This window comes from Myotis yumanensis, unplaced genomic scaffold (genome assembly GCF_028538775.1).
Source record: "Myotis yumanensis isolate MYYU_CA2020_CCGP unplaced genomic scaffold, mMyoYum1.0.hap1 SCAF_2, whole genome shotgun sequence".
Lineage (NCBI taxonomy): Eukaryota > Metazoa > Chordata > Mammalia > Chiroptera > Vespertilionidae > Myotis > Myotis yumanensis.
In genome coordinates, this window is record NW_027223753.1 from 93607509 (window position 1) to 93629552 (window position 22044).

Here is a 22044-nt window from a genome sequence, read left to right on the forward strand (position 1 = left end):
TGTAGATAAATGGCTATCTCCCTCTTACTGCCCTTAAGATTTGTCTTTAACCTTTGCCATTTTAATTACAATTTGTCTTGGTGTGGGTCTCTTTGTGTTCCTCTTGACTGTGACTCTCTGTGCTTCCTGAACTTCAGTGACTTTTTCCTTCACCAGGTTAGGGAAGTTTTCTGTTATTATTTCTTCAAACAGGTTTTCTATCCCTTGCTCACTTTCTTTTCCCTCTGGTACCCCTATGATGTGGATTTTGTTCCATTTCATGTTGTTCCAAAATTTCCTTAAACTCTCCTTGTGTTTTTTAAGTATGTTTTTCTTTTTGCTGCTCTAATTGAGATTTTTTTCTACCTTGTCTTCCAAATTGCTGATTCCATCTTCTGCTTCATCAAACCTGCTTTTAATTGCTTTCAGTATTGCTGATGTCAGATATAGTACTCCTCATTTTTGCCTTGTTATTATTCATAGTTTCTATGCCCTATTTTATGATGTAGTATCCACTATGTTCCTTATAATTCCCATTAAGTTCACTGTAGTTATCAGTAAGTTCCTTGAGCATGCTTATAACCATTACTCTGAAATCTATGTCTGATAAATGGCTTACCTTCATCTCACTTAGGTATTTTTCTGGAGATTTCTCTTTTTCTTTAATTTGGGGTTGTTTCTTTGTCTCCCCATTTTAGTTGTCTCTTCGTGCTTATTTCTATGTATTAGATAAGCCTACTGATGACTCCCAGTCTTCATGGGGTGGCCTTTTGTAGAAAATGTCCTGTGGAACCCAGTAATGTAGTCTCCTTAAATGGTTGAACTCGATGCTCTAGGAATGACCCTTTTGTGGGTTATTTGGGCTCTCCTGTTGTAATTGGGTCTTGATTGTTATTTTCCCGTTTGTGGGTGGGACCTCCTTTCAGGCTGGTTAACTGAGAAGCTCAGCCCCAGCCACATCAAATGAGCTGTTGTACTGGTGCTGACAGGGCAAAACAAAACAAAACAAACAGGAAACAAACAAAGACATACAAGAGATCCCCAAAGCAAAACAACCACAAAAGAAAATATAACTATAAAAGAGGAAAAGAAGATAAGAATAAAACAAAACAAAAAAGGGAAAAGATAATAATACTACTAATAAAATGTATTGAGCTCTCCAAATCTCTGGAATCTCCTAAATGATAAGGTCTTTTATATGCTAATGAAATGGCTCCAGGCTGTAGAAGTGGGATTGGGGGGTTATTCGATAGCTTCAGGTTGGGAGCTGGTCATCAGAAATGCCTTGCCATGATTATAGGGTTGAAATTTTGAGTACCACCCAGCTGGCATGGCTTAGTGGTTGAGCATTGACTTATGAACAAGGAGGTCACGGTTCGATTCCCAGTCAGGGCACATGCCCAGGTTCCAGTCTCGATCCCTACTGTGGGGTGTGCAGGGGGCAGCCAATTGATGTTTCTATATCTCTCTCCCTTTTCCTTCCTCTCTGAAATCAATAAAAATATATTAAATAAAAAAATTTTGAAAAGAAACTTTCATTACCATACCTCCATGGAGTCCAATCACTAATGATTTAATCAATCATGCCTACCTAGTGAAGCCTCCATGTAAATCTCTAAACAATGGAGTTTAGAGAGCTTTCAGGTCAGTGACTTCATTGAGTTTCTGAAAGTGGCATGTCCAGAGAGCGCATGGGAGCTCTGTGGTACCTCCACTCCCTCTCCACTCCCCGGATACCTTGCTTTATGCCTTCCATTGGCTGTTCCTGAGTTGTATCCTTTATAATAAGCCAGTAAATGTAAGTAAAATGTTTTTCTGAGTTCTTTGAGTTGTCCTAGTGCAGTGGTCGGCAAACTGCAGCTCGCACGCCACATGCGGCTCTTTAGCCCTTTGAGTGTGGCTCTTCCACAAAATACCACGCGTGGGAGCACACATACAGTGCGATTGAAACTTCGTGGCCCATGTGCAGAAGTCGGTTTTTGGCCTGGGTGAGTCTATTTTGAAGGAGTGGCGTTAGAAGAAGTGGGGGTACATTCGCTGAGGTCGACCCCTCAGATTGAGGACGTTTTTAGCAAAGACCAGCTTAGGAGTACCCTAATTAAGTTAGTAACAATGTACCTACCTATATAGTTTAAGTTTAAAAAATTTGGCTCTCAAAAGAAATTTCAATCGTTGTACTGTTGATATTTGGCTCTGTTGACTAATGAGTTTGCCGACCACTGTCCTAGTGAATTACCACATCGAGGGAGTGTGATGAGGACTCCCGAATTTGTATTCCAGCTGGGAAAAAGTGTGGGTTGCCTATTTGTATTTGATCTTTGAAATGGAGATAATTTTGCAGCAGGACTAAGCCCTTAAACCTGTGGAGTCTGACAATAACTCTGGGTAGATAGTGTTAGAATTTAGTTGAAGTCTAGGACACACAGTGAAACATTTGGTGCCAGAAGCAGTATTAGAAAAAAGGCACCACATCCTGGCCAGTGTGGCTCAGTAGGTTGGGCATCATCCCATACACCAAAAGGTTGCCAGTTCGATTCCCAGTCAGGGCACAGGCCAGGTTGTGGGCTCAATCCCTGATGGGGGCTGTGCAGCAAGCAGCTGATCCATGTTTCACTCTCACATAGATGTTTCTCTCTCTCACTCTTCCTCCCCCTCTAAAAACCAATAAAAATATTTTTAAAAGAAAATGACGCAACACAGCAATAAAAAATATGGGTAAATACAACAGATTTTCTTTCTCCTCTTGCATTTTCTAAACTATATTTGGCAGTTGAAGCATAACTGTAACACTGTCATGTGTTCAAAATGCACATAGAGGAAATATTTAAGGCAATTATATACAGGGGAAGGTAAAGAGAAGTAAAGTTTTTATACTTCTCTTAAACTGGTAAAATAATATTAATAGACTCTGATCAATTATGTATAGATTATGTAATACCTACAGCATCCAAGAGAAACACTATATTTAAAGATATTATAGATAAGTCAAAATAGAATTCTAAAAAATATTTAAGAACCCATAGGAAGGCAGGAAAAAAAAAAGAAAGAAAAAAAACTCAAAAAGGCAGATGTGAACCCTAACATACCAGTAATTACATTAACTGTAAATAGTCCAAAAACACCAAATGAAAGACAGAGATTGACAGAATATTTTTTAAAAAATCATAACCCAACTATATGCTCTCATAAGAAACTCACTTCATATATGATTATAGGCAGTTTAACCTAAGAAAATGAGAAAAGATATATCATAGAAATTAGGGTACTCCATTAATACCTAATAAAGTAAACTTCAGAGCAAAAATAATTACTACAGACTGAAAGGGACACTTATATAATGATAAAAGGATCAATCCATCAAGACATAGCAATCCTAAATAGATATGCACCAAACAACAGAGACACACAAAAATTAACTCCAAATGGATCATGTTTTCCAATCTATAATAATAAAAGCGTAATATGCTAATTAGACTGGACAGCTGAACAACCTTCCAGACGTCATTCTGGACATCCTTCCGGATGAAGCCACCATGGCGGGGGCCGAGGCAGAGGCAGTTAGGGGCGATCAGGCAGGCAGGCGAGCAGTTAGGGGTGGTCAGGCAGGCAGGCAGAGTGGTTAGGGGCAATCAGGCCTAAACTGGCAGTCGGACATCCCCTGAGGAGTCCAGAATTGCGAGAGGGTGCAGGCTGGGCTGAGGGACTCCCCACTCCCCCGTGCATGAATTTTATGCACTGGGCCTCTAGTAAGATATAAAAGGAGTAACTGGCAAGAAAGACAATCAAATATTTAGTTCTGTGCTCTTGTTCTGCTAGCAATGAAGAATTTTCCTTGACAATCATAGAAAAAAAATTAACAACACGGACCTAAATGTAAAATTGTAAGAATTTTAGAACAAAACATAGAAAAAAATCTTTGGGACCTAACCCTGACAGTTCTTAGACTTGACATTAAAAGTACAATCCATAAACAAAAAAATTAATAAACTAGACTTCATTGAAATAAAAAAAAAACTTTTACTCTGAAAGACCCTGCTAAGAGAATGAAAAAACAAGCTGTAGATTGGGAGAAAATATGTACAAACCACATATCCAACAGAAGAATACTATTCAATAGTAAAAAAATAAGCAATCCAATTAGAAAATGGACAAAAGACATAAAGCAATTGTTAGGGTAGCTGGAGGAGGAATGCATGAGGCCAAAAGGGGTGAAGAATTATGAATTTATTAGATTTTCTGGATACCAAATGGGCTCAGCCCCAAAATGGCTCCATATATCTTACTAGAGCCCCCAGGGACTTGGAGTCAGAGGTTTTTAAAGGACTCTAGGCGGGCTTTTTCTGGGAGGAGAATTCTCTGTGCAGTTCGGGATTCTGGGAAACTCCGAGGGGAGAGATAATAGCAGGTGGAATGTGGTCTAAGCAAGTGGAATGTCCATTGTGAAGTGGCCTAAAGGTCAGTTCCCAGGGGAGGGAGCATCGATTCAATTATCCTATCAGACCTAACAGCAGTATTTCACCAAAGAAAATAAACAGATGGAAAATAAGTACATGAAAAGATATTCAACGTCATTAGCCATTAGAGAAATGCAAATTTAAACCACAATGAGATATTACATCACATCTACCAGAATGACTAAAATAAAAATATGACAATAAATGTGGACAAGGATGGAGAGAAACTAGATCACTCACACATTGCTGATGGGAATATATAAAATAGTAGAACCACTCTAGAAAACAGTTCGGCAGTTTCTTAAAAACAAACAAACAAACAAAAAACTACCACATAACCTAGCTGTTTCACTGCTGGGTATTTATTCCAGAGAAATGAAGACTTCTATTCACACAAAACCCAGTAACATGAATATTTACAGCAGCTTCAGTCCTAATAGCCCAAAACTGGGAACAAACCAGATGTTTTTCAAGGAGTGAATAAACCAACTGTGGTACATCCATACCATGGAATAGTACTCAACAATAAAAAGCAATGAATCACTGATACACACACCTGGATGAAGCTCTAAAGAATGATGTTGAGTGGCAAAAAGCCAATCCCACAGATTTCCAAAAGGTATTTTATGATTCCATTTATGTAACATTCATGAAATAACAAAATTATAGAAATGGAGAACAGTTTAATGATTTCCAGAGTGGGGAAGGAGTGCGATTAGGGAGGAAGGAGGGTGTAGCTATAAAAGGACAACCTGAGGGACTTTTGTGATGGAAATGCTCTGTATCTGACTGTATCGTTCTCAATATCCCAGTTGTAACACTGTACTATAGTTTGGCCAGATGTTTCATTGGGGGAAACTAGGTAAAAGGAACATGGGCTATCTCTCTGTCTCAGCTGCTGCATATAAATCTACAATTATCTCAAAATAAGAACTTCAGTTTTTAAAAAGTGAAAAAGGCATGAGAGGAAAGAAATCAAGCCAGGAGAAGATTTAGGCTGACTGAGCAAATAAGAAAATAGGCGCTAAATCAAAGGACCCTTCTAATCCTCTGGTGGTAAGTGGTAGGTAGGGATCATTTCTGTTTTCTCAGAGCAGACACAGTAGGGCAAATGCTTTAAAGGCTCCTAAGTGATTTCCTACTATTTATTTTTTCTTCACCCAATTTTCTTCTTTCCTCTGCCTCTAGGATCTTAGCGAGATCATTAGTAACATAGAGGAATGGGACAAACCCATGCCTTTTCCTTCTCCCTCCACTATAGGCCTGATTGAAATGACAAAATACATCTCCAAAGATGCCAGCTACACAAGGGAAAGGAAAGAAATAAAAGAAGCTAAGAAACAAGAAGGGCTGTGCAAGCAACCAAAGTTGTGTCCATCAACAGATGAATGGATAAACAAAATGTGGCATATGCATACAGTGAATAATACTCAACAATAAAAAGAAAATTCTGACACCTGCCACAACATGGATGAACCTTGAGGAGATTATTCTCAGTGAAATAAGCCAATCACAAAAGGAGAAATACTGTATGATTCCTCTTATAATGAGGAACCCAGAGTAGTCAAATTCATAGAGACAGAAAGTAAAATGGTAATTGTCAAGGGCTGGGGTAGGAGAATTAGTGTTTAATGGGGACAGAGTTTCAATTTGGGAAGATGGAAAAGTTCTGTGAATGGAGGTAGTGATGGTTGCACAACATTGTGAATGTACTTAATGCCACTGAACTATACATTTAAAAATGGTTAAAATGCTAACTAATGTGATATATATATTTTAACACAATTTATAAAAAGTTAATTATAAAAAAATTAAATTTTGGGAGGGATAGCATCTTTTCATTGAAGAAAAAATGTTTGAAATCTAGAAAATCAGTTTGAAATCACAAGTGGAACTCAGTTTTTTGAAGACTCAAAGCAACTTCCTGACAACATCTTACTAGGAAAACCGCCAAATCGGTGAGTGTACACAGTCCTAAAAGATGCCCTTACCACGAAATGTTGGCCGCACTTCTGGGTCCGCCTCCCAGCACTGCTTCATGAGGCTGATAATCTCCTTTGGGCAGTGCTCAATGATGTCATTCACATTTGGCCTATTCCCGGATTTAATACATATGAGCAGCTGCTGCTCATTGATAGCATCTGTAAAGCAAAGAGGAGCCTCAGTTTAGACTTTCTTTTAGGTCCTGCTCTTCTCGGGCAGGGAGGTGACAGAACTTGGACCAGCCACTAATCTCTCTCTGCCTGGGACATGCTTTTAGTAAAGCTGCTCCTCCGACAGGGGCAGAAGGGCCCTGTGGCTAGGAGCCACACAACATTTTAATTTCTGCAGGTGAAAGACAGAATTCACAAGAAAGCTGCCTCCTGGTAGAACAGGCGGAATATTAATGAGTGACTTAAAATGTAGAGTGATAACTGCTGCTCAGGAAGTACAAGGTTCTGAGAACACAACCTTCACCAGATGGTCAGAGAAGGCTTTGTGGAGTCCAGAAAAATAAGGAGTTATCCAGGTAAGGAATGGGGAAGGAGGACTCAGAGAGGATGACTACGGGCTAGGGAAGTAGGATATAAATAGATTGGAGGTTCCATAAATTATGATGTATCCCAGAATCATGAGTAGTTCAGTATGACTGAGCATATTGCCTAAGGAAAGAGGAGTAAAGCTAGAGAAAGAAGCAAAAGCCAAATCAGAAAGGGCCTACTATTGCATCCTGAGGAATTTGAACTTTATCTTTAAGGCCCCAGAGTCTCTTGTAAGATTTTTTTTAAACAGATCAGTGAGACGATCATATTTTCTTTTGGGATGACCTGTTGTGCTGCAGTGTGAGTGATGGATGCCTATGAGGAGCCTACTGCAGAAATATGAAGGGTTTGACTAAATGGAGTCCAGTGGTGATAGAAAGAAGTGGGTGGACTGAAGGTGTATCTTGAATCATATATATACTTTGACTTCGTAAGTTTGGATGTCTGATAGTATGTGGGAGATGAGGAACAAGGCTGAATGACTAAGGTTTCTGGTTGGGCAACTCAGCAGATGGATGGTGATGCCATTGCTGAACATAACAAGAGCTGCAAAGCTGAGTGGGCTACAGGAGAGCAGGTAGATGAATTTGCCTGGGGGAATGTTGCTTTGCGGTTCCTCTGGTACATGGAATAGTTCTAATAGACAAGTGGATATCTAGGCCAGGGCTAGAGATAAGAGATTTGAGAGGCATGGGCAAAGAGGTGATCATTGAACCAAGGGACCTCATAATCACCCAAAGAAGAATGGGTAGGAAAATGTCTGTTAGTTTAGGCACTTAACATACTGAAGAATGACTACTTATGTATCTGTTCTACATGAACCATGTCTATCTCATCTTTACATTCTCAATTCTGGTTAAAATGCCCATAGACGTTCTGAAATGAAATAACTCTTGAATGAAGGAGTGAATGGATGCAAGTCATCTAACATGCATGCCTTATAGGATGAAAGGGTAAGTCCTCACATGCAGAAGCCAGCAAGCTTTCTTGTCCAGGAGGAGTCCTGGAATTTCACAGCACCTCCTGAGCTTAGATGCATTATCACGGCTCCTATTTGTCCTGTGGCCCCTGATTTCTAAACTGAGATTATTCATTCAGTCAATAATAATTTACTGAGCACCTACTATGTTTCTGGCACTCTGTGTGCAGATATTTCGGAAATGGAAGAGAATAAATCAGATATGGTCCCCAGCCCTTGCAGACCTTAAAGTCTAGTGGGTAAGACAGACATTAAATGAACAAACCATTAAATTTTAATTCACTTCATTGAAGGCCATTATCTCATTTAATGATTTTGATGACTACCCAAATCCCATTCCTGTATAAATGTCTTACTTTCATATGGCTCCTTGTTTGCAAATATTGCCCACAGTACTATGGCAAAGCTGTACACGTCCGACTTCTCCGAGGGCCTGGCGTTGATGTCATTCAGGTGCTCAGGTGCCATGTAGTAGAGGGTGCCACCGTTTTTCTTAGAGAGACTGTCCGCTTTCCTCTGCTCATTGTGTTCCTCTTTCGTTAGCTTACTCCACGTCTTAAAGGACGCAACACCAAGGTCAGCTATCTGCAAGTGATCAAACCAACGGGATTGTTCTATGAAGATGGCAAGCAGATCAGATTTGTCTTGAAATTTGGGACTCACCCAATAGATTGGAGATACAGTGAACTTTCCAGAAATGGTTGCAGTGGATAGTGTTAAAATAACTACTTCTGAACAGACTCAGAAACTTTGTATTTCCTTAGTCATTTAGAAAACCTTCCCTAAGAAATTTCCATGTGAAGCTCTGGTATCTCAATTCTTATGTAACTGGAAAAAAACAGGAAATCTGCTGGAGCAGTTGGTGGGAGGGGAGAAAAAGAGGTGAAACAGAAGACATTTCTGACATGAACAACAAAACACATTTGTCCTAATTTTTCATTGACTCTGCAATTGTTTTCCAACTATTTCTGGAGGAAAAACAATAATTTCTTCTGAGCATGCTTACATAGCAGACAGTGATGAGGTACTGCACCTTCTATTTTCCAGAACGGTGTCCAAAAGCCCATGGATGCTAGTCTCCAAGGGTCCCAAAGACACTGAGGATAGGGCTGTGTTGCTACTGGTTTTGAGTTGGTAGCCTCAACTGAACCTAAGAGAAGATGGGAGGGGAAGGAGGAGAAAAACTGACAAAAAGCAGAGAGAAAAACACCAACATCAGACACAAAAAAAGAGAGAAGTGGCGGGGCAAAACGACAGAACAAGACAGTGACCGAGAAATCACTTCTGCCTCTAGGAATCCAGCATCTGCAGATGAACTCTGGCACGTGGTTATGTAAAACCCACAGATTCTAACATAACAGATATGTTATTAATGTAAAGAAGGAACTTTCCTCTTAAGACAGGAATAAAAACCCATCAAAGATGAGGATGAAGTGTTAGAAGAACCCTCTAGCAAAGAGGAACGTCTGTGAAAGCAGTCCCACAGTCCTTACCCCTAGGCCTCTTCCCCTTTCAGATTTTTGCACTTGGATCCCTGCTGCCAGAGCCAATTAGCTATGCTGACCCCACCTACTTAAATATAAAGTGAACAACAACAAAATCCCTTTCTCATTTCCTTTCCTGTGATGAAAAGAGTTGGAGTTTTCAAAAGGAAACATAAAAAATGCAGATGAAAGTACCTAAATCCATAAAAAATATAAACTCCATCAAGTCTGTGTCTTTCTTTTCAGTCCTTGGCACCACCGTCACCATGAGAAACCGAGGCAGGTCTTCCTTTAGAGTCACCATGTACAAACATGGATTCACAGTGAAGAGTTACAACTAAAATCACCCAAGCTTCTACAGCCTTTGGATTATGGCTTACCTTAATGTGAAAGTTGTCATCAACGAGGATATTTTCAGGCTTTAGGTCCTTGTGTATTACACCTTCGTTATGTAAATAGCGCATTCCTTCAATGATCTCCATAATTATCCTTCCTTTTACAGAAAGAGGGATGCTGATCTAAAACAAGTAACATTAAGTGTATGAAATGGAAAGGCAATCAAACACGCCAAAACAACTGTTTCACTCAGGAGTAGTGGGGGATGCACCTGAGGATGCAGTTACCTGACTTCTCTCTGCTCTGTAGCACTGTGGACATTGCAAAACAGGCCCCCTTTTGAAGAAAGAGTTCGTCATAGGTGCTGAGGGTATTAATGGCGTGCTTTTCAGTGTAAAACTAAAACTTCCATGACAATGTGCTAATATATAAAAATGATATCCAATTAAGCTCCTTGAGAATAAAACATTATTATTATTATTATTACTAGTAGCCTGGTGCATGAAACTCATGCACATTTGAAGGGAATTAATTGCCCTAACTGGTTTGGCTCAGTGGATAGAGCATTGGCCTGCGGACTCAAGGGTCCTGGGTTGGATTCCGGTCAAGGGCATGTACCTTGGTTGCAGGCATATCCCCAGTGGGGAGTGTGCAGGAGGCAACTGATCGATGTTTCTAACTCTCTATCCCTCTCCCTTCCTCTCTGTAAAAAAATTAATAAAATATATTTTTTTTAAAAAGGGAATGAATTAGCAGAGATATTTTAACATTGCTATTTGCCCTTTCTCTATAATAGAAACGTGAGAGATGAAAGGAAATTAGTAAAATGTATATGAAAATAATATATAAGTTTATTAATAAACAGTAACAAAATGATATAACAACAACAGAGGCATGATATAAAAACGACAAAAACATGATATGAAAACAACAAAAACATGATATTAAAAACAATAGTGATGCAAACAATGACTGATAAAGTGATTAAACTTATTCTAATATCTCCCTGTACACCATATTAAGAATGAAAACACTTTCAGAGTGCTTGACTAATTTCCCTTGTGATGAAGTACTTAGAACTTTAACTGTAACATCACATGCTCTTCAAACTCGAGAGAAAGCAACATATAACTGACCATGTGCAAAAACGGGTTCGGGTAGGAACATGCCTACTCTGTCTAGAGTTCGTCCTTGTGATTTATTAATAGTCATCACAAATGCTCGCATCATGGGAAACCATTCTCGAATCAATTTAAATGGGAGGCCAGTGTCAGATGGGGACAAATTAATTCTTGGAATCAGAACAGCCTCTCCCTCTGCAAATCCTGTTAATACTTCAGCTTCAATAATGTTAGGTCGTAATCTTTTGATAATAAATCTGGTACCATTACAAAGACCCCATTTACTATTGAGATTTCTCAATAGCATGATGATTGCACCCACTTTCAATTTTAATTTATGACATGGCATTCCCGAAGGAGTAATACTATTCAGAAATTCGATGGGGAAATTTTCCTTTGTTTCTTTGTTATGGTGTGGGGCCACAACATTAGTAACAAAGAAACAGAATTAAAACTTTATTGTGGGGAGCCGCTACAGTGTTTTGGACAGGTTCAAGCCTTGGACTGATGAGAGGGCACAGTCCTCTCATTGCCACGTGCAAGTCCCAGCTTGGAGGGCAGGGCCCTCCCAGCACAATTATAGCTAACAGCTGTAGTTGTAAGCTTGAACCTATGGTCGGAACACGTGGCCCCACGTGCCTGAGTGATGTGGGTTTGATAGAGTTCAGGTGCATGTAGTTGAGTAGGATTGAAACCCAGGAGAATGTTGTAAACATCTTGGTCATGCCCTTACTTTGCCTCGTAGCATCTGCTATAAAATAAAGGCATGGCTGTGGGCGTGGTCGCTGTCTCTCAGAGAAGCAGCGTCCCGCCGAGACCCAGCTTTCATTCTCTTGTCTGTCTATTCTAAGCCTTTCAGCCGCCCCACTCAGGTTCACCCCATGCTGGTGCAGCACACTTTAGAAAGATCTGCCTCCACACTCCCAGGGCAGGTTCCTGCCTCAAACTCCGCCCTTTCAGGAAACAGCTTAGGGGAAGGGCACAGCCATTGCCAAGACAACCCCCATAGTACTGACTTCCTTCCGCTCGGTCGCTGTTCATCTGTATGTGACGAACACCACCCATGGTTTTTATATAAGTAAATTATCATTATTATTATTATTACTAGAGGCCCAGTGCACAAAATTCATGCACGGGGGAGAAAGGGGGTCCCCTCAGCTCAGCCTGTACCCTTTCCAATACGGGACCCCTTGGGGGATGTCCGACTGTTGGTTTAGGCTCGATCCCAGGGATTGGGCCTAAACCGGCAGTCAGACATTCCTCTCTCACAATCCTGGACCGCTGGTTCCTAATTGCTTACCTGCCTGCTGGCCTGATCACCCCAAACTGCCCTGCCCTGCTGGCCTGGTCATCCCTCACTGCCCCCCCCCCACCGGCCTAGTTGCCCCTCACTGCCACCCCTGCCAGCCTAATTGCCCCCATCTGCCCCCTTGCCAGCCTAGTCACCCCCAACTGAACCCCCCACCAGCCTGGTCACCCCTAACTGCCCCCCCTGCTGGCCTGGTCGCCCCCAACTGCCTCCCCCTGCCAGCCTGGTCACCCCATGCAGCCTGCTTGTTCAGTCGTTTGGTCGTCCCTCACTAACCCCCCTGCCGGCCTAGTCATAGGCGGCCGTCTTGTAAGAGCATGAGGGTCAATTTGCATATTACCTCTTTATTATATAGGATTATTATTGTTTAGGATGCATGCTTACTACCTACTAGCATCCTGGAATGTTTGGTGAATGAATGGGTAAATAGACAAAAAAACAAACATTCTCTATGGTATACTAATATGATGTTCTACTATGTATTAAATATATGAAAAATGTCATGGAAATGTGTGCATGAAATAATGTTAAAAGAAAAAATACAAGGGAATGGGCTCACACTGATTAGAAACATGGAAAGATTAATCAATGAGATAATATAAGGTCCTTAATGCTGAAATGAATGTAATATCTATTTTATGACTTTATCAGGCACTTCAGGTTTTGTAGACTCTCAGGTCATTCTTATAATTATACTAGAGGCCCGGTGCACAAAAATTTGTGCGCTCGGGGGGGATGGGGGGTTCCCCAGCCCGGCCTGTGCCCTCTCGCAGTCTGGGACCCCTCGGGAGATAACGACCTGCTGGCTTAGGCCTGCTCCCGGGTGGCAGAGGGCAGGCCCAATCCCTAAGTGCAGCCCCTGGTCAGGCTCAGAGCAGGGCTGATTGGGGAGTTGGGGCGCTGCCCCGTCATGCACAGAGCAGGGCAGATCGGGAGGTTACGATGCCACCCTCAGTCACGCTCCGGGTAGGGCCGATTGGGGGGTTGGGGCACTGCCCCCTGTCACACTCAAAGCAGGGTCAATGGGGAGGTTGTGGCACCACCCCCTGTCACTCACAGAGCAGGGCCGATCAGGGGGTTGGGGCACCGCCACTGTCACACTCAGGGCAGGGCCGATGGAGAGGTTATGGCTCTACCCTGTCACACACAGAGCAGGGCCCGTGAGGGGGAGGGGCGTTGGGGCGCCGCACCCTGTCACACACAGAGCCGCAGGGCGATCAGGGGATTGGGGAGCTCCCCCCTATCAGGCACAGAGCAGGGCTGATCAGGGGGTTTGGGCGCTGCCCCCTGTCACGCTGATCCCGGTGCCAGGAGCCTCGCTGCTCCACTGATCCCGGTGCTGGGAGGCATTTTACCCTTTTACTATAAAGGATAGAGGCCTGGTGCATGGGTAGGGGCTGGCTGGTTTGCCCTGAAGGGTGTCCTGGATCAGGGTGGGGGTCCCCACTGGGGTGCCTGGCCAGTCTGGGTGAGGGGCTGAGGGCTGTTTCCCGGAAGCGGGTGACTGAAGCTCTCAACCACTCCTTTTTTTCTTTTTCTTTTTTATTTTATTCTGGGCCAGCTTTAGCTCTGAGGCCTCGCTGCTGAAAACATCGATATAATGTTGCAGCCAGCTGGCTGAACCTGGCTGACTGACAGCCGGTTTCTGGGGTTTTGTTTAGCTTCTTATTTGCAACATAGTACATAGTTGCTTAGAGTTGCAGCTGAGAGGCCAGCAGCAGCAGGCGGGGAATGTTGGAGTCCACAGTCACGGGAGCAAGCAAGCCTCCCTGCTCGCTTCAGTGCATGGCTGCCGGCCGCCATCTTGGCTGACAGTTAATTTGCATAAGGATACGCTGATTAGCCAATGGGAAGGGTAGTGGTTGTACGCTAATTACCATGTTTCTCTTTTATTAGTGTAGATTCTAGTTACATGAACATCTATGTTAATATAGAGAATTCCAGTTTTTACTTATAGTAGTTAAACATTAGATTTGCTTAACATCGTGAAACAAACTCTGTGTGCGAGTGCACAGTCCCTAGTTTACAAACAGGCTGCTTCCTAAAAATGTATGTGCCTGTTGGCACATTCAAATGCTGGAAGTTAGGCTCCGAAGTGAAGCCCCCAAATCATACCTGCGTCATACCGCAGCTGAACTGCAGTATTTATAGCCTCATCACCACCATACCAAAATGGCCAGAGATCCTCCCTTCTTCCACGGTGTACCTTTGCAGTTAGGAAAAAATTCTGAGCAAGCACTGTAGATCCTCTTCACATCCTTCTTTCTGTTTCTCTCCCTCCGTGCTCCTGATTTTCTTGGTGAGCCTATTAGTGCACCTTATCTTTGCCTGCTTCCTTCATGCACCTGATCTTAACTAGTTTTGGAGAGAAGAGCAATCTGATCAAATGATAATACAATATGTACAAGTGATTATGTTGTATCTTGTATCTTTCCCATGGTATTCGTGAGAGATGTCTGTGACTTAGAAGAATTGGCATAGCTTCAGCAGCTGTGAGGCCAGGGGAGAAAATGGAAAAGTGGAAGATATTTACCATAGAGACAATCATATCCCACCACCCCCACAGGCAATCTATGCTTTGCCAAACCCATAGATTGCAGTTATTTGCAGTTTCCCAAATTTGGCATACTCTTGTTCCTTGGCACATGCCATTCTCTCTGCCTGCAACACTTACCCCTAATTCTCTGCTTCAAACCCTCTACTTTTCCTTCAGATTTTGGCTCAGGCATCCTTCTTCTGGAATCCTTTCCTACCTGCCCATGCTAGAGTGTGTTTCTCTCCTCGTGTTCCCATAGCACACAATGAAGTGGTCTATCAAAACATCACACACTATTTGCCCCCTTTATTTGTCTATGTCTTATTTGCTACTGCTTCCTGAGCAATTAGCACAAGGCCTTCCTCTTAACAGATACATAAACTTTTAGAAGTGCTTTAGACTTATTTGGTTTTGGTAAACTTGTTATTTTCCTGTTTTAAGTCTTACTTCTCCAGTGTTGTTGCCTCTAATGCTGTACATTTAAACTGTAAGTTTCTTAAATGGTATCAGTGTGCACTCATTAATACTCCTTCTCATACGGGCCTTTATAGAATACACTCTTTAATCAATCAATTAATATGTGATTGATATCTATTGTGCATATACCCCTCATCAGACCCTGTGCTTCATGCAGACAGGATTTGTCTCTGAATTGTGGATCTCAGAGTGACTGACAGCAGGGACCCAGGAGACTGTCTGTAGGAAGGAGAGAAGGGCCCAGCCCCTCTCTGAGCAGGGAGAGTCATGGAGGATTTAATGAAGGATTGACCAGAAAATCCAAAATATCTAACAATTTGCGAAAGGATTATTTTTCACCAACATCTACAAAAGAACACGGAGCACAACCATCTCAGACAAGTGCATGGAGTCGCCATGCGCTCTGTGGGGGGAGCCGTACCTCGGCCTTCAGCACGTGCATCAGGTTGCCCTTCTCCATGTACTCCATCACCAGGGAGTAGTTCCCCTCCTCTATGATGATGCCCAGCAGCTTCACCACCCGCTCGTGTCTCAGCCTGTGCATCATCTTGCCCTCCTCAAGGAGGGACGCGTTGTACCTGTGGGAGGGAAAGGTGCTGTGAGGATGGGCAGTTAGCTCCTCTTCCCTTTGTGTGCCCGCCAATGCAGCCCACGTCTCCTGGGCATCCCGGCGCACGTGCTTTTGTCACTACTTGTTGTACTGGTCTCTGCCAGGCACTGACTACAAGCTGTAGAAGGCAGAGTGGTTTTTCCTCCCAGAGGCTGGCAGGGAGCCCTTAAGAAATGTCACCCTGCTGAGCGAATGAGAGAACAGTAACGTGAAGAGCAGCAGCAACACATGGTCCAAGAAAAGGACTGTGCTGGACAGTGTAAGGAAAATGCAGCCTCGATCATAACCACTGTGGCAAGAAGGAGAAGTAAAACAGCACTACCAACTGTTTTAAAGAGAGGGTTCCTGGAACCGCTAATTAATGAAGCACTTTCTTTTCTTTTCCATACTTAGGGCTAGTCCTCACCAAACATGTGGAGCAAGTCTATTTTCACTGATCTCTCCCATTTCCTTTTCATCACCTTCCTCATCACCCTGATCTCCTTCCCTTTCTCTACTTTAAATATATATATATATATATATATATATATATATATATATATATTATTGATTTGAGAAATGAAGGGAGAGAAAGAGAGAGAGAGAGAGAGAGAGAGAGACATCAATGATGAGAGAGAATCGTCGATCAGCTGCCTCCTGCACGCCCCACACTGGGGATCGAACCCATAACCCGGGCATGTGACCTGACTGGGAACTGAACTGTGATCTCCTGGTTCATAGGTCAATGCTGAACCACTGAGCCACACTAGCCTGGGCTTTGTCTACTTTCTTCCCATCATTTCTTGTCCATTATTTACCAGCTGTAACCTTTTCATCAACCAGCCTCAAAATCCTTGTCAGCTATACAGGGAAAGCAACCACCTTATAGAGTTGTTGGACATGAGCCCGTATACTGATACTTACACCATGGGCTGTCTCATTCTAAAGCCAGTGCCAGCCTTCCCCACCGCAGCCCTGCACCTCCGCAGCCTCCACCCCCTGGGGCCAGCCCCAGCGGGTCCACCCGCCCAGCTCCCCGCTCACTCTGTTCGCTTAGGCCCCGTGTACACCTTCTTCAGTATGACGAGCCCATGGGACCTGTGGAAACACAAAGACACCTTCCCGAAGCCCCCGCTGTCTAGGTGCTCCTTCTCCAGGAAGTCACTGGATTTCATCTTAATGTCATCCAAGGACATGTCTGGTTTCCTTCCGATGCTCAGAATGCTCAAAAACACACCACCTTTTCTTCACCTCAGAGCTGTGCCCTGTAAAGAAAACAAGAAACCATCTCAGTGCAGAAAACTCATACTAAAACCACGTGTTTGGTGGACAATTTTTTGAGGATAGACTTATAATGAACGTTTCCCCATATTTCTAAGAATCACAGAAGACCACAATTTTGATTCCTTAGATTTTCATTTCTGGCAACACACAGGACTAGAAAAGTTTGAAAACCCTCCTGCTACAAAGGACCCATATGTGTCGGGTAACACAATACAAACACGCACTCTCATGCACAGCTAGGTCAGCAGGAAGGAAACCCCAGGGACTGAACACATACAGGGCACTGGCCACAAGCCATGGCCCACACAGTAGCTGCTGTGGACTGAATGTTCGGGGCATCCCCAAATTCACACATTGAAGTCCAATAAGTAGTATTAGAAGGTGGGGCCTTTGGAAGGTAATTCGGTCAGGAAGGTGGAGATTAGTTTCCTTCTCTCTCTCTCTCCACCACGTGAGGGCACAAGAAGATGGCCTGTAAGGGAGCCCTAGCCACACACAGGTCTGCTGGCACCTTGATGGTGGACTTCTCAGGCCCTAGGACTGTGAAAAATAAATGCCCTTTGTTTAAGACACCCAGTCTGAAATCTGTCCTAGCAGCGAAATGACTAAGACAGTGGTCCTCTGGGCACAACTAACTCACTATCCATATGCCAGGGACCAAAACCCAGATGGGACAAGAGCTAAGGTCAGGAAATGCAAGAAGAGGGTTGAAAGAAAGATCTCCCTTAACGCGGCACTCCTCGGTGTGCTCCCCTACTCTTCCATGAAAGGATGGACTAGAAAAAAAGCAGTCCATTAGCAAAGGAACTCATCTTACACTGGGCCTGGGGTATAAAAAATGTCTGTGAATTCATAACCTGGGGGCTATCCTCAAATAGACTTGAGCTTTGAATGTAGCCAGGATTCTTATAGCCATGACTCCCCAAACCAAGAACTTTTACATAGAAAGTGGTCAAGACTGATGGCATCCCTGGATTATAATCCTAAAGCAAACACAACACAATCCAGCCAGGCCAGACAAGATTCCCAGAAATAAAGAACTAAGTTAACGTAGGCTCCCTTTCCAAAATTATAAAACACAAAGAAAAAGTTCATCATGAACCAGACTCAGCTGAATATTAGGCATTATAGGTAATTAAATTGCTGAATAGCTCTAAGATAATTATGAACATAAGAAGGAATTTGAAGAACATCAAAAGAACGATGCACTATCTAAAAAGAACAGGAAGATGTGAAAAAAATTAGGATTTGGAGAATCCATACATCAATGCTATGAAGTATACAATGCATACAATTTCAAAGAAGAACTATCTGCTTCATCCTTCTACTCTTCTTCCATTCACTGTATTCATTCAGTTTCCCTAAATTGAAATGAAGAATAAAAATCCATGGGGCAGCACGAGACACTACTACATACTCACCAGAATATACAAATAATGGCGAAAATATGAAGCAACTGGAATTCCCATTGTGTTGGTAGGAGTATAAAATTGTACAATCACTTTGGGAAAAGGTCTGGCAGTTTCTTATAAAACTAAACATATACCTACACTATGACCCAGAAATTCTAAGCCAAGAGAAATGAAAACATATGTCCCAAAAGATTTGTGCAGGGTTCATAGGAGCTTTATTGGTAATAGCCCCAACTGGAAACAGCTATTTATCAATAAGAGAATGGGCAAAAAGCCCCTGTGGTATATTCATACAATGGAATACTACCGAGCAATAAAAAGAAACAAACTACCAATATACACAACAATGTGAGTGAATCACAAATACATTGTGCTGAGTAAAGCCTTTTACACAAGAATGTATACTATATAATTCCATTTATATGAAGTTCTAGAACAGTCAAATTAATCTGTGTTGTTAAAGGAACACTGGTTGCCGGGGCCAGAGTAAGGATTGAGTGGGATGAGGCATGGGGGACTTTCTGGGGTGAAGGTAATATTTTAGCATCTCAGTGGGGAGTTAAGGTTATACAGGCATAAGCATTGGCCAATACTCAGCAGGTAATACTCTTCGGAACTGCAGGTACATTTTACATCAAAAGAAAAATGTGTAAACATATTGAACTCTAGCAAGTGGTGTGCATGCTGAAATACTTAGGGGGAAGTATACTGATATCGCTGACTTACTTTGCAGACAGACTGGTGGATAGAGAAAGGGATAAGTGATGGATGGCTATGCAATAAAGCAAGCAGAGTAAAATTATGTTAATGATGGATATGTGTGAGTTCACTGTAAAAACTTTTTAACTTTGAAGTTTTTATAATAAAACTAGAGGCCCGATGCATGAACATTCATGCAAGAATGAGCCTTCCTTCCCCTGGCTGCTGGCACCACCTTCGCTCTGGCCTGGAGCAGCCTTTCCGCCTTCCCACGCTGCCCAGAGGCCCAGAGCAGCTGGGGCGGTGCAGAACGCAAGCGTCCCACCCCACTCCTGGTGCTTAGCACCTGCGTATGCAAATTAACCCACCATCTTTGTTGGGTTGATTTGCATACTCATTCCTGATTGGCTGGTGGGCATTGTGAAGGTACAGTCAATTTGCATCTTTCTCTTTTATTTGTGTAGATGTTGAGGAATGGGGAAATTTTAAAAAATAAAAGTACCTGGAAGGGTTTCTGAAAATGCCTGGGCTGATAGTGGTCTTGTGAGGTGGCCGGCTGCAGTTGGGCTCAGGTCACCAGCCTCTACACCTTGTACAAAGGCTATGGGTGGGCCCTGCCACCTGACTACATGCACATATCAGAACAGTAGAGGGCACCATGGACCACGTTCCTGTAATGTGAGTCATCACCTGTAATATGAGTCATCACCAAACAAGAGGAAGCACCCTTGAAAAAGTAGCCCATCTGTGGGTCAGAGGTGGGGGAGGAGGGAGGCTGTTCACTCATGAAGACTGAGAGGACACAGAGTCAAGCAGGCATTGAAGGTGAGGGAGTGGAGGCCATCATGATGGGGGGAAAAGCACTGGCGTTCCTTTCTCTTGATTGAAATCTAGTTCTGTAATTTATTAGCTCTGTGTCTTGGGTACTTCACATAAGCCTCACTTTGTTCATTTTCAAAAGGAAATAATGATGGCGTCACAGGACCAATAAGGATTATATAAGAACAAACATTTGAAAACACATTTGTCGCCTGTTTTATGGCTCTGGCTCTGGTTGGCCCAGCTGCCCACATTCATCCACATTCATCCCATTTTCTAGGCTTTGCAAATGGCAACAGGCAGCTGACATCACTTTGCTCAGCAGTTCTCCACTGACCAATCCTTGTGAATTGGTGTAAGAAATAAAACATATTTCAGCATTTGTTTTAGGCCTCCTTTTCCATTTCTATAGATCCTCTGCAGCACACAGAACCCATCTTAGGAGGGTATTTTACCCCGCTCTTCCATTACAACCCCTTTAGGTACAGTCTTTTCCTAGCTACATGATACTCATCCTTCAGGTCTCAGACTTTATCATACCTCAGGGAAGCCAGCCTGAGTCTTCCCATTAGACATTTCCACAGAACCCTGTATTTCCCTTGAAAGAGTTAAGACAGCTGTAATTTGAGATTTCTAAGAAACCTCACAGAGGTGAGGGCATGAGTGCGGGAGTTTGGGGAGATTATGGGGAGGGAGTGGGGGGATAAGGACACATATGTGATACCTTAATCAATAAAGAAATTTTTAAAAAAAGAAACCTCACAGAAGGTAGGACACACTTGCTCACTGTCTCCAGTGCCTAGCACAGAACCTGATATGTGACAGTTGATCATTGAATGGACAATTATTTTTTTAAAGAATTCTTTAATTGTTCCAAAATAAAGGGTACAGTTAAGTGAATTATGGCACATTCATAAAATGGAATATTATTTAGCCATTCAAAATTGTAGGCTGTAAGTTAGATATACATATGTAATGAAAGATACCGAAATGTTAGCAAGGCATATATTTGGATGGCAGGATGATTTTTATTTTCTTCTTTACACTTTTATTAGATTTCACAAATTTTCTATAATAAACACAAATTACTTTAATAATGACAATTTTTAAAGGAACTCAAAAGTCTTTATTCTGAGGAATCAAATCAGAGATGCTGATAAAAATTATGTACATACAAGGATGTTCCCAGTAACGTTACAGAGAACAAAAACCATATAGAACAATTTACATATACAGAGGAAAGAATAAGTTATGGCCCATTCACACTCTGAAATACATCTAGCAGGCTTCAAAAATGGTTTTATATGTGAATATTTAAAAACATTTAAGAAAAACTCAGATTAAGGAAACATGTCCTGAAATACACCTATTGGGGTATAAAACTTGAGTTTTATGAGTTCTATTTGGATCTCTCCTTCAGCTCAGGTCTTACCTCCCCAAATCTGCCAAGACAACTAAGACTTGAAGTGTCTCCTGTGAGCATGATGCTCCCATGAAGGCCTCCAGGTGAGTCCACTGCACTCTGTGAGGTTGGTTCCCGTCCCAAGTCAATTCTCCTTATAAGTCTGGCAGTTTGCTGGTTTAGTCTGATCTTTCTTAATCTATTAACTTTTCCATTGTTTCCAATGATTTCTAATTTTTACTCTTTACTCCCTTTTCTTCCATTAACAATTCAACTTTATAAGCACTGAATATCTTAGGAAGGCCCTGTCAGTCGTTTACATACCCATGAGTCACAGAAACACTGCCTGTAGGCAGGTATAAACCATCTTATAAAGCCACGTTACACGGCAATTAAGGAAAGCACACTGGCCTGTTATCTCATGTTATGACAACTAATTGTGTCCACTGTAGTGGGATAAATGGATATTGATTCAGGGACTCAGAGAAGCAAAAGTTTCCCACTGATACTGATTAAAAATTCCAAGAAATTTCATGAAGTATCTATCTATAAGGCAGTTGAGTCTGTATATTAAATTATTCAGACCTATATTCAATTAATGTTTGTCAATTATATCTCAATAAAACCAGGGAAAAATATAAA

At 42.3% G+C, this 22044-nt stretch overlaps 1 protein-coding gene across 2 annotated transcripts in view; it reads right to left on the bottom strand.

Moving 5' to 3' along the window:
• The window catches only part of RIPK1 (receptor interacting serine/threonine kinase 1), a 47305-nt gene that overhangs the window by 22354 nt on the left and 2907 nt on the right, over window positions 1–22044 (bottom strand). For both annotated transcript variants that reach the window (XM_070405811.1, XM_070405812.1), the window contains exons 2-6: window positions 16831–17051; window positions 15619–15775; window positions 9799–9936; window positions 8291–8519; window positions 6425–6574 (exon numbers count right to left, since the gene is read on the bottom strand). In XM_070405811.1, the coding sequence (XP_070261912.1) occupies window positions 6425–6574; window positions 8291–8519; window positions 9799–9936; window positions 15619–15775; window positions 16831–16982 (826 nt within the window). In that variant the 5' untranslated portion in view covers window positions 16983–17051. The remainder of the gene's footprint in view (window positions 1–6424; window positions 6575–8290; window positions 8520–9798; window positions 9937–15618; window positions 15776–16830; window positions 17052–22044) is intronic.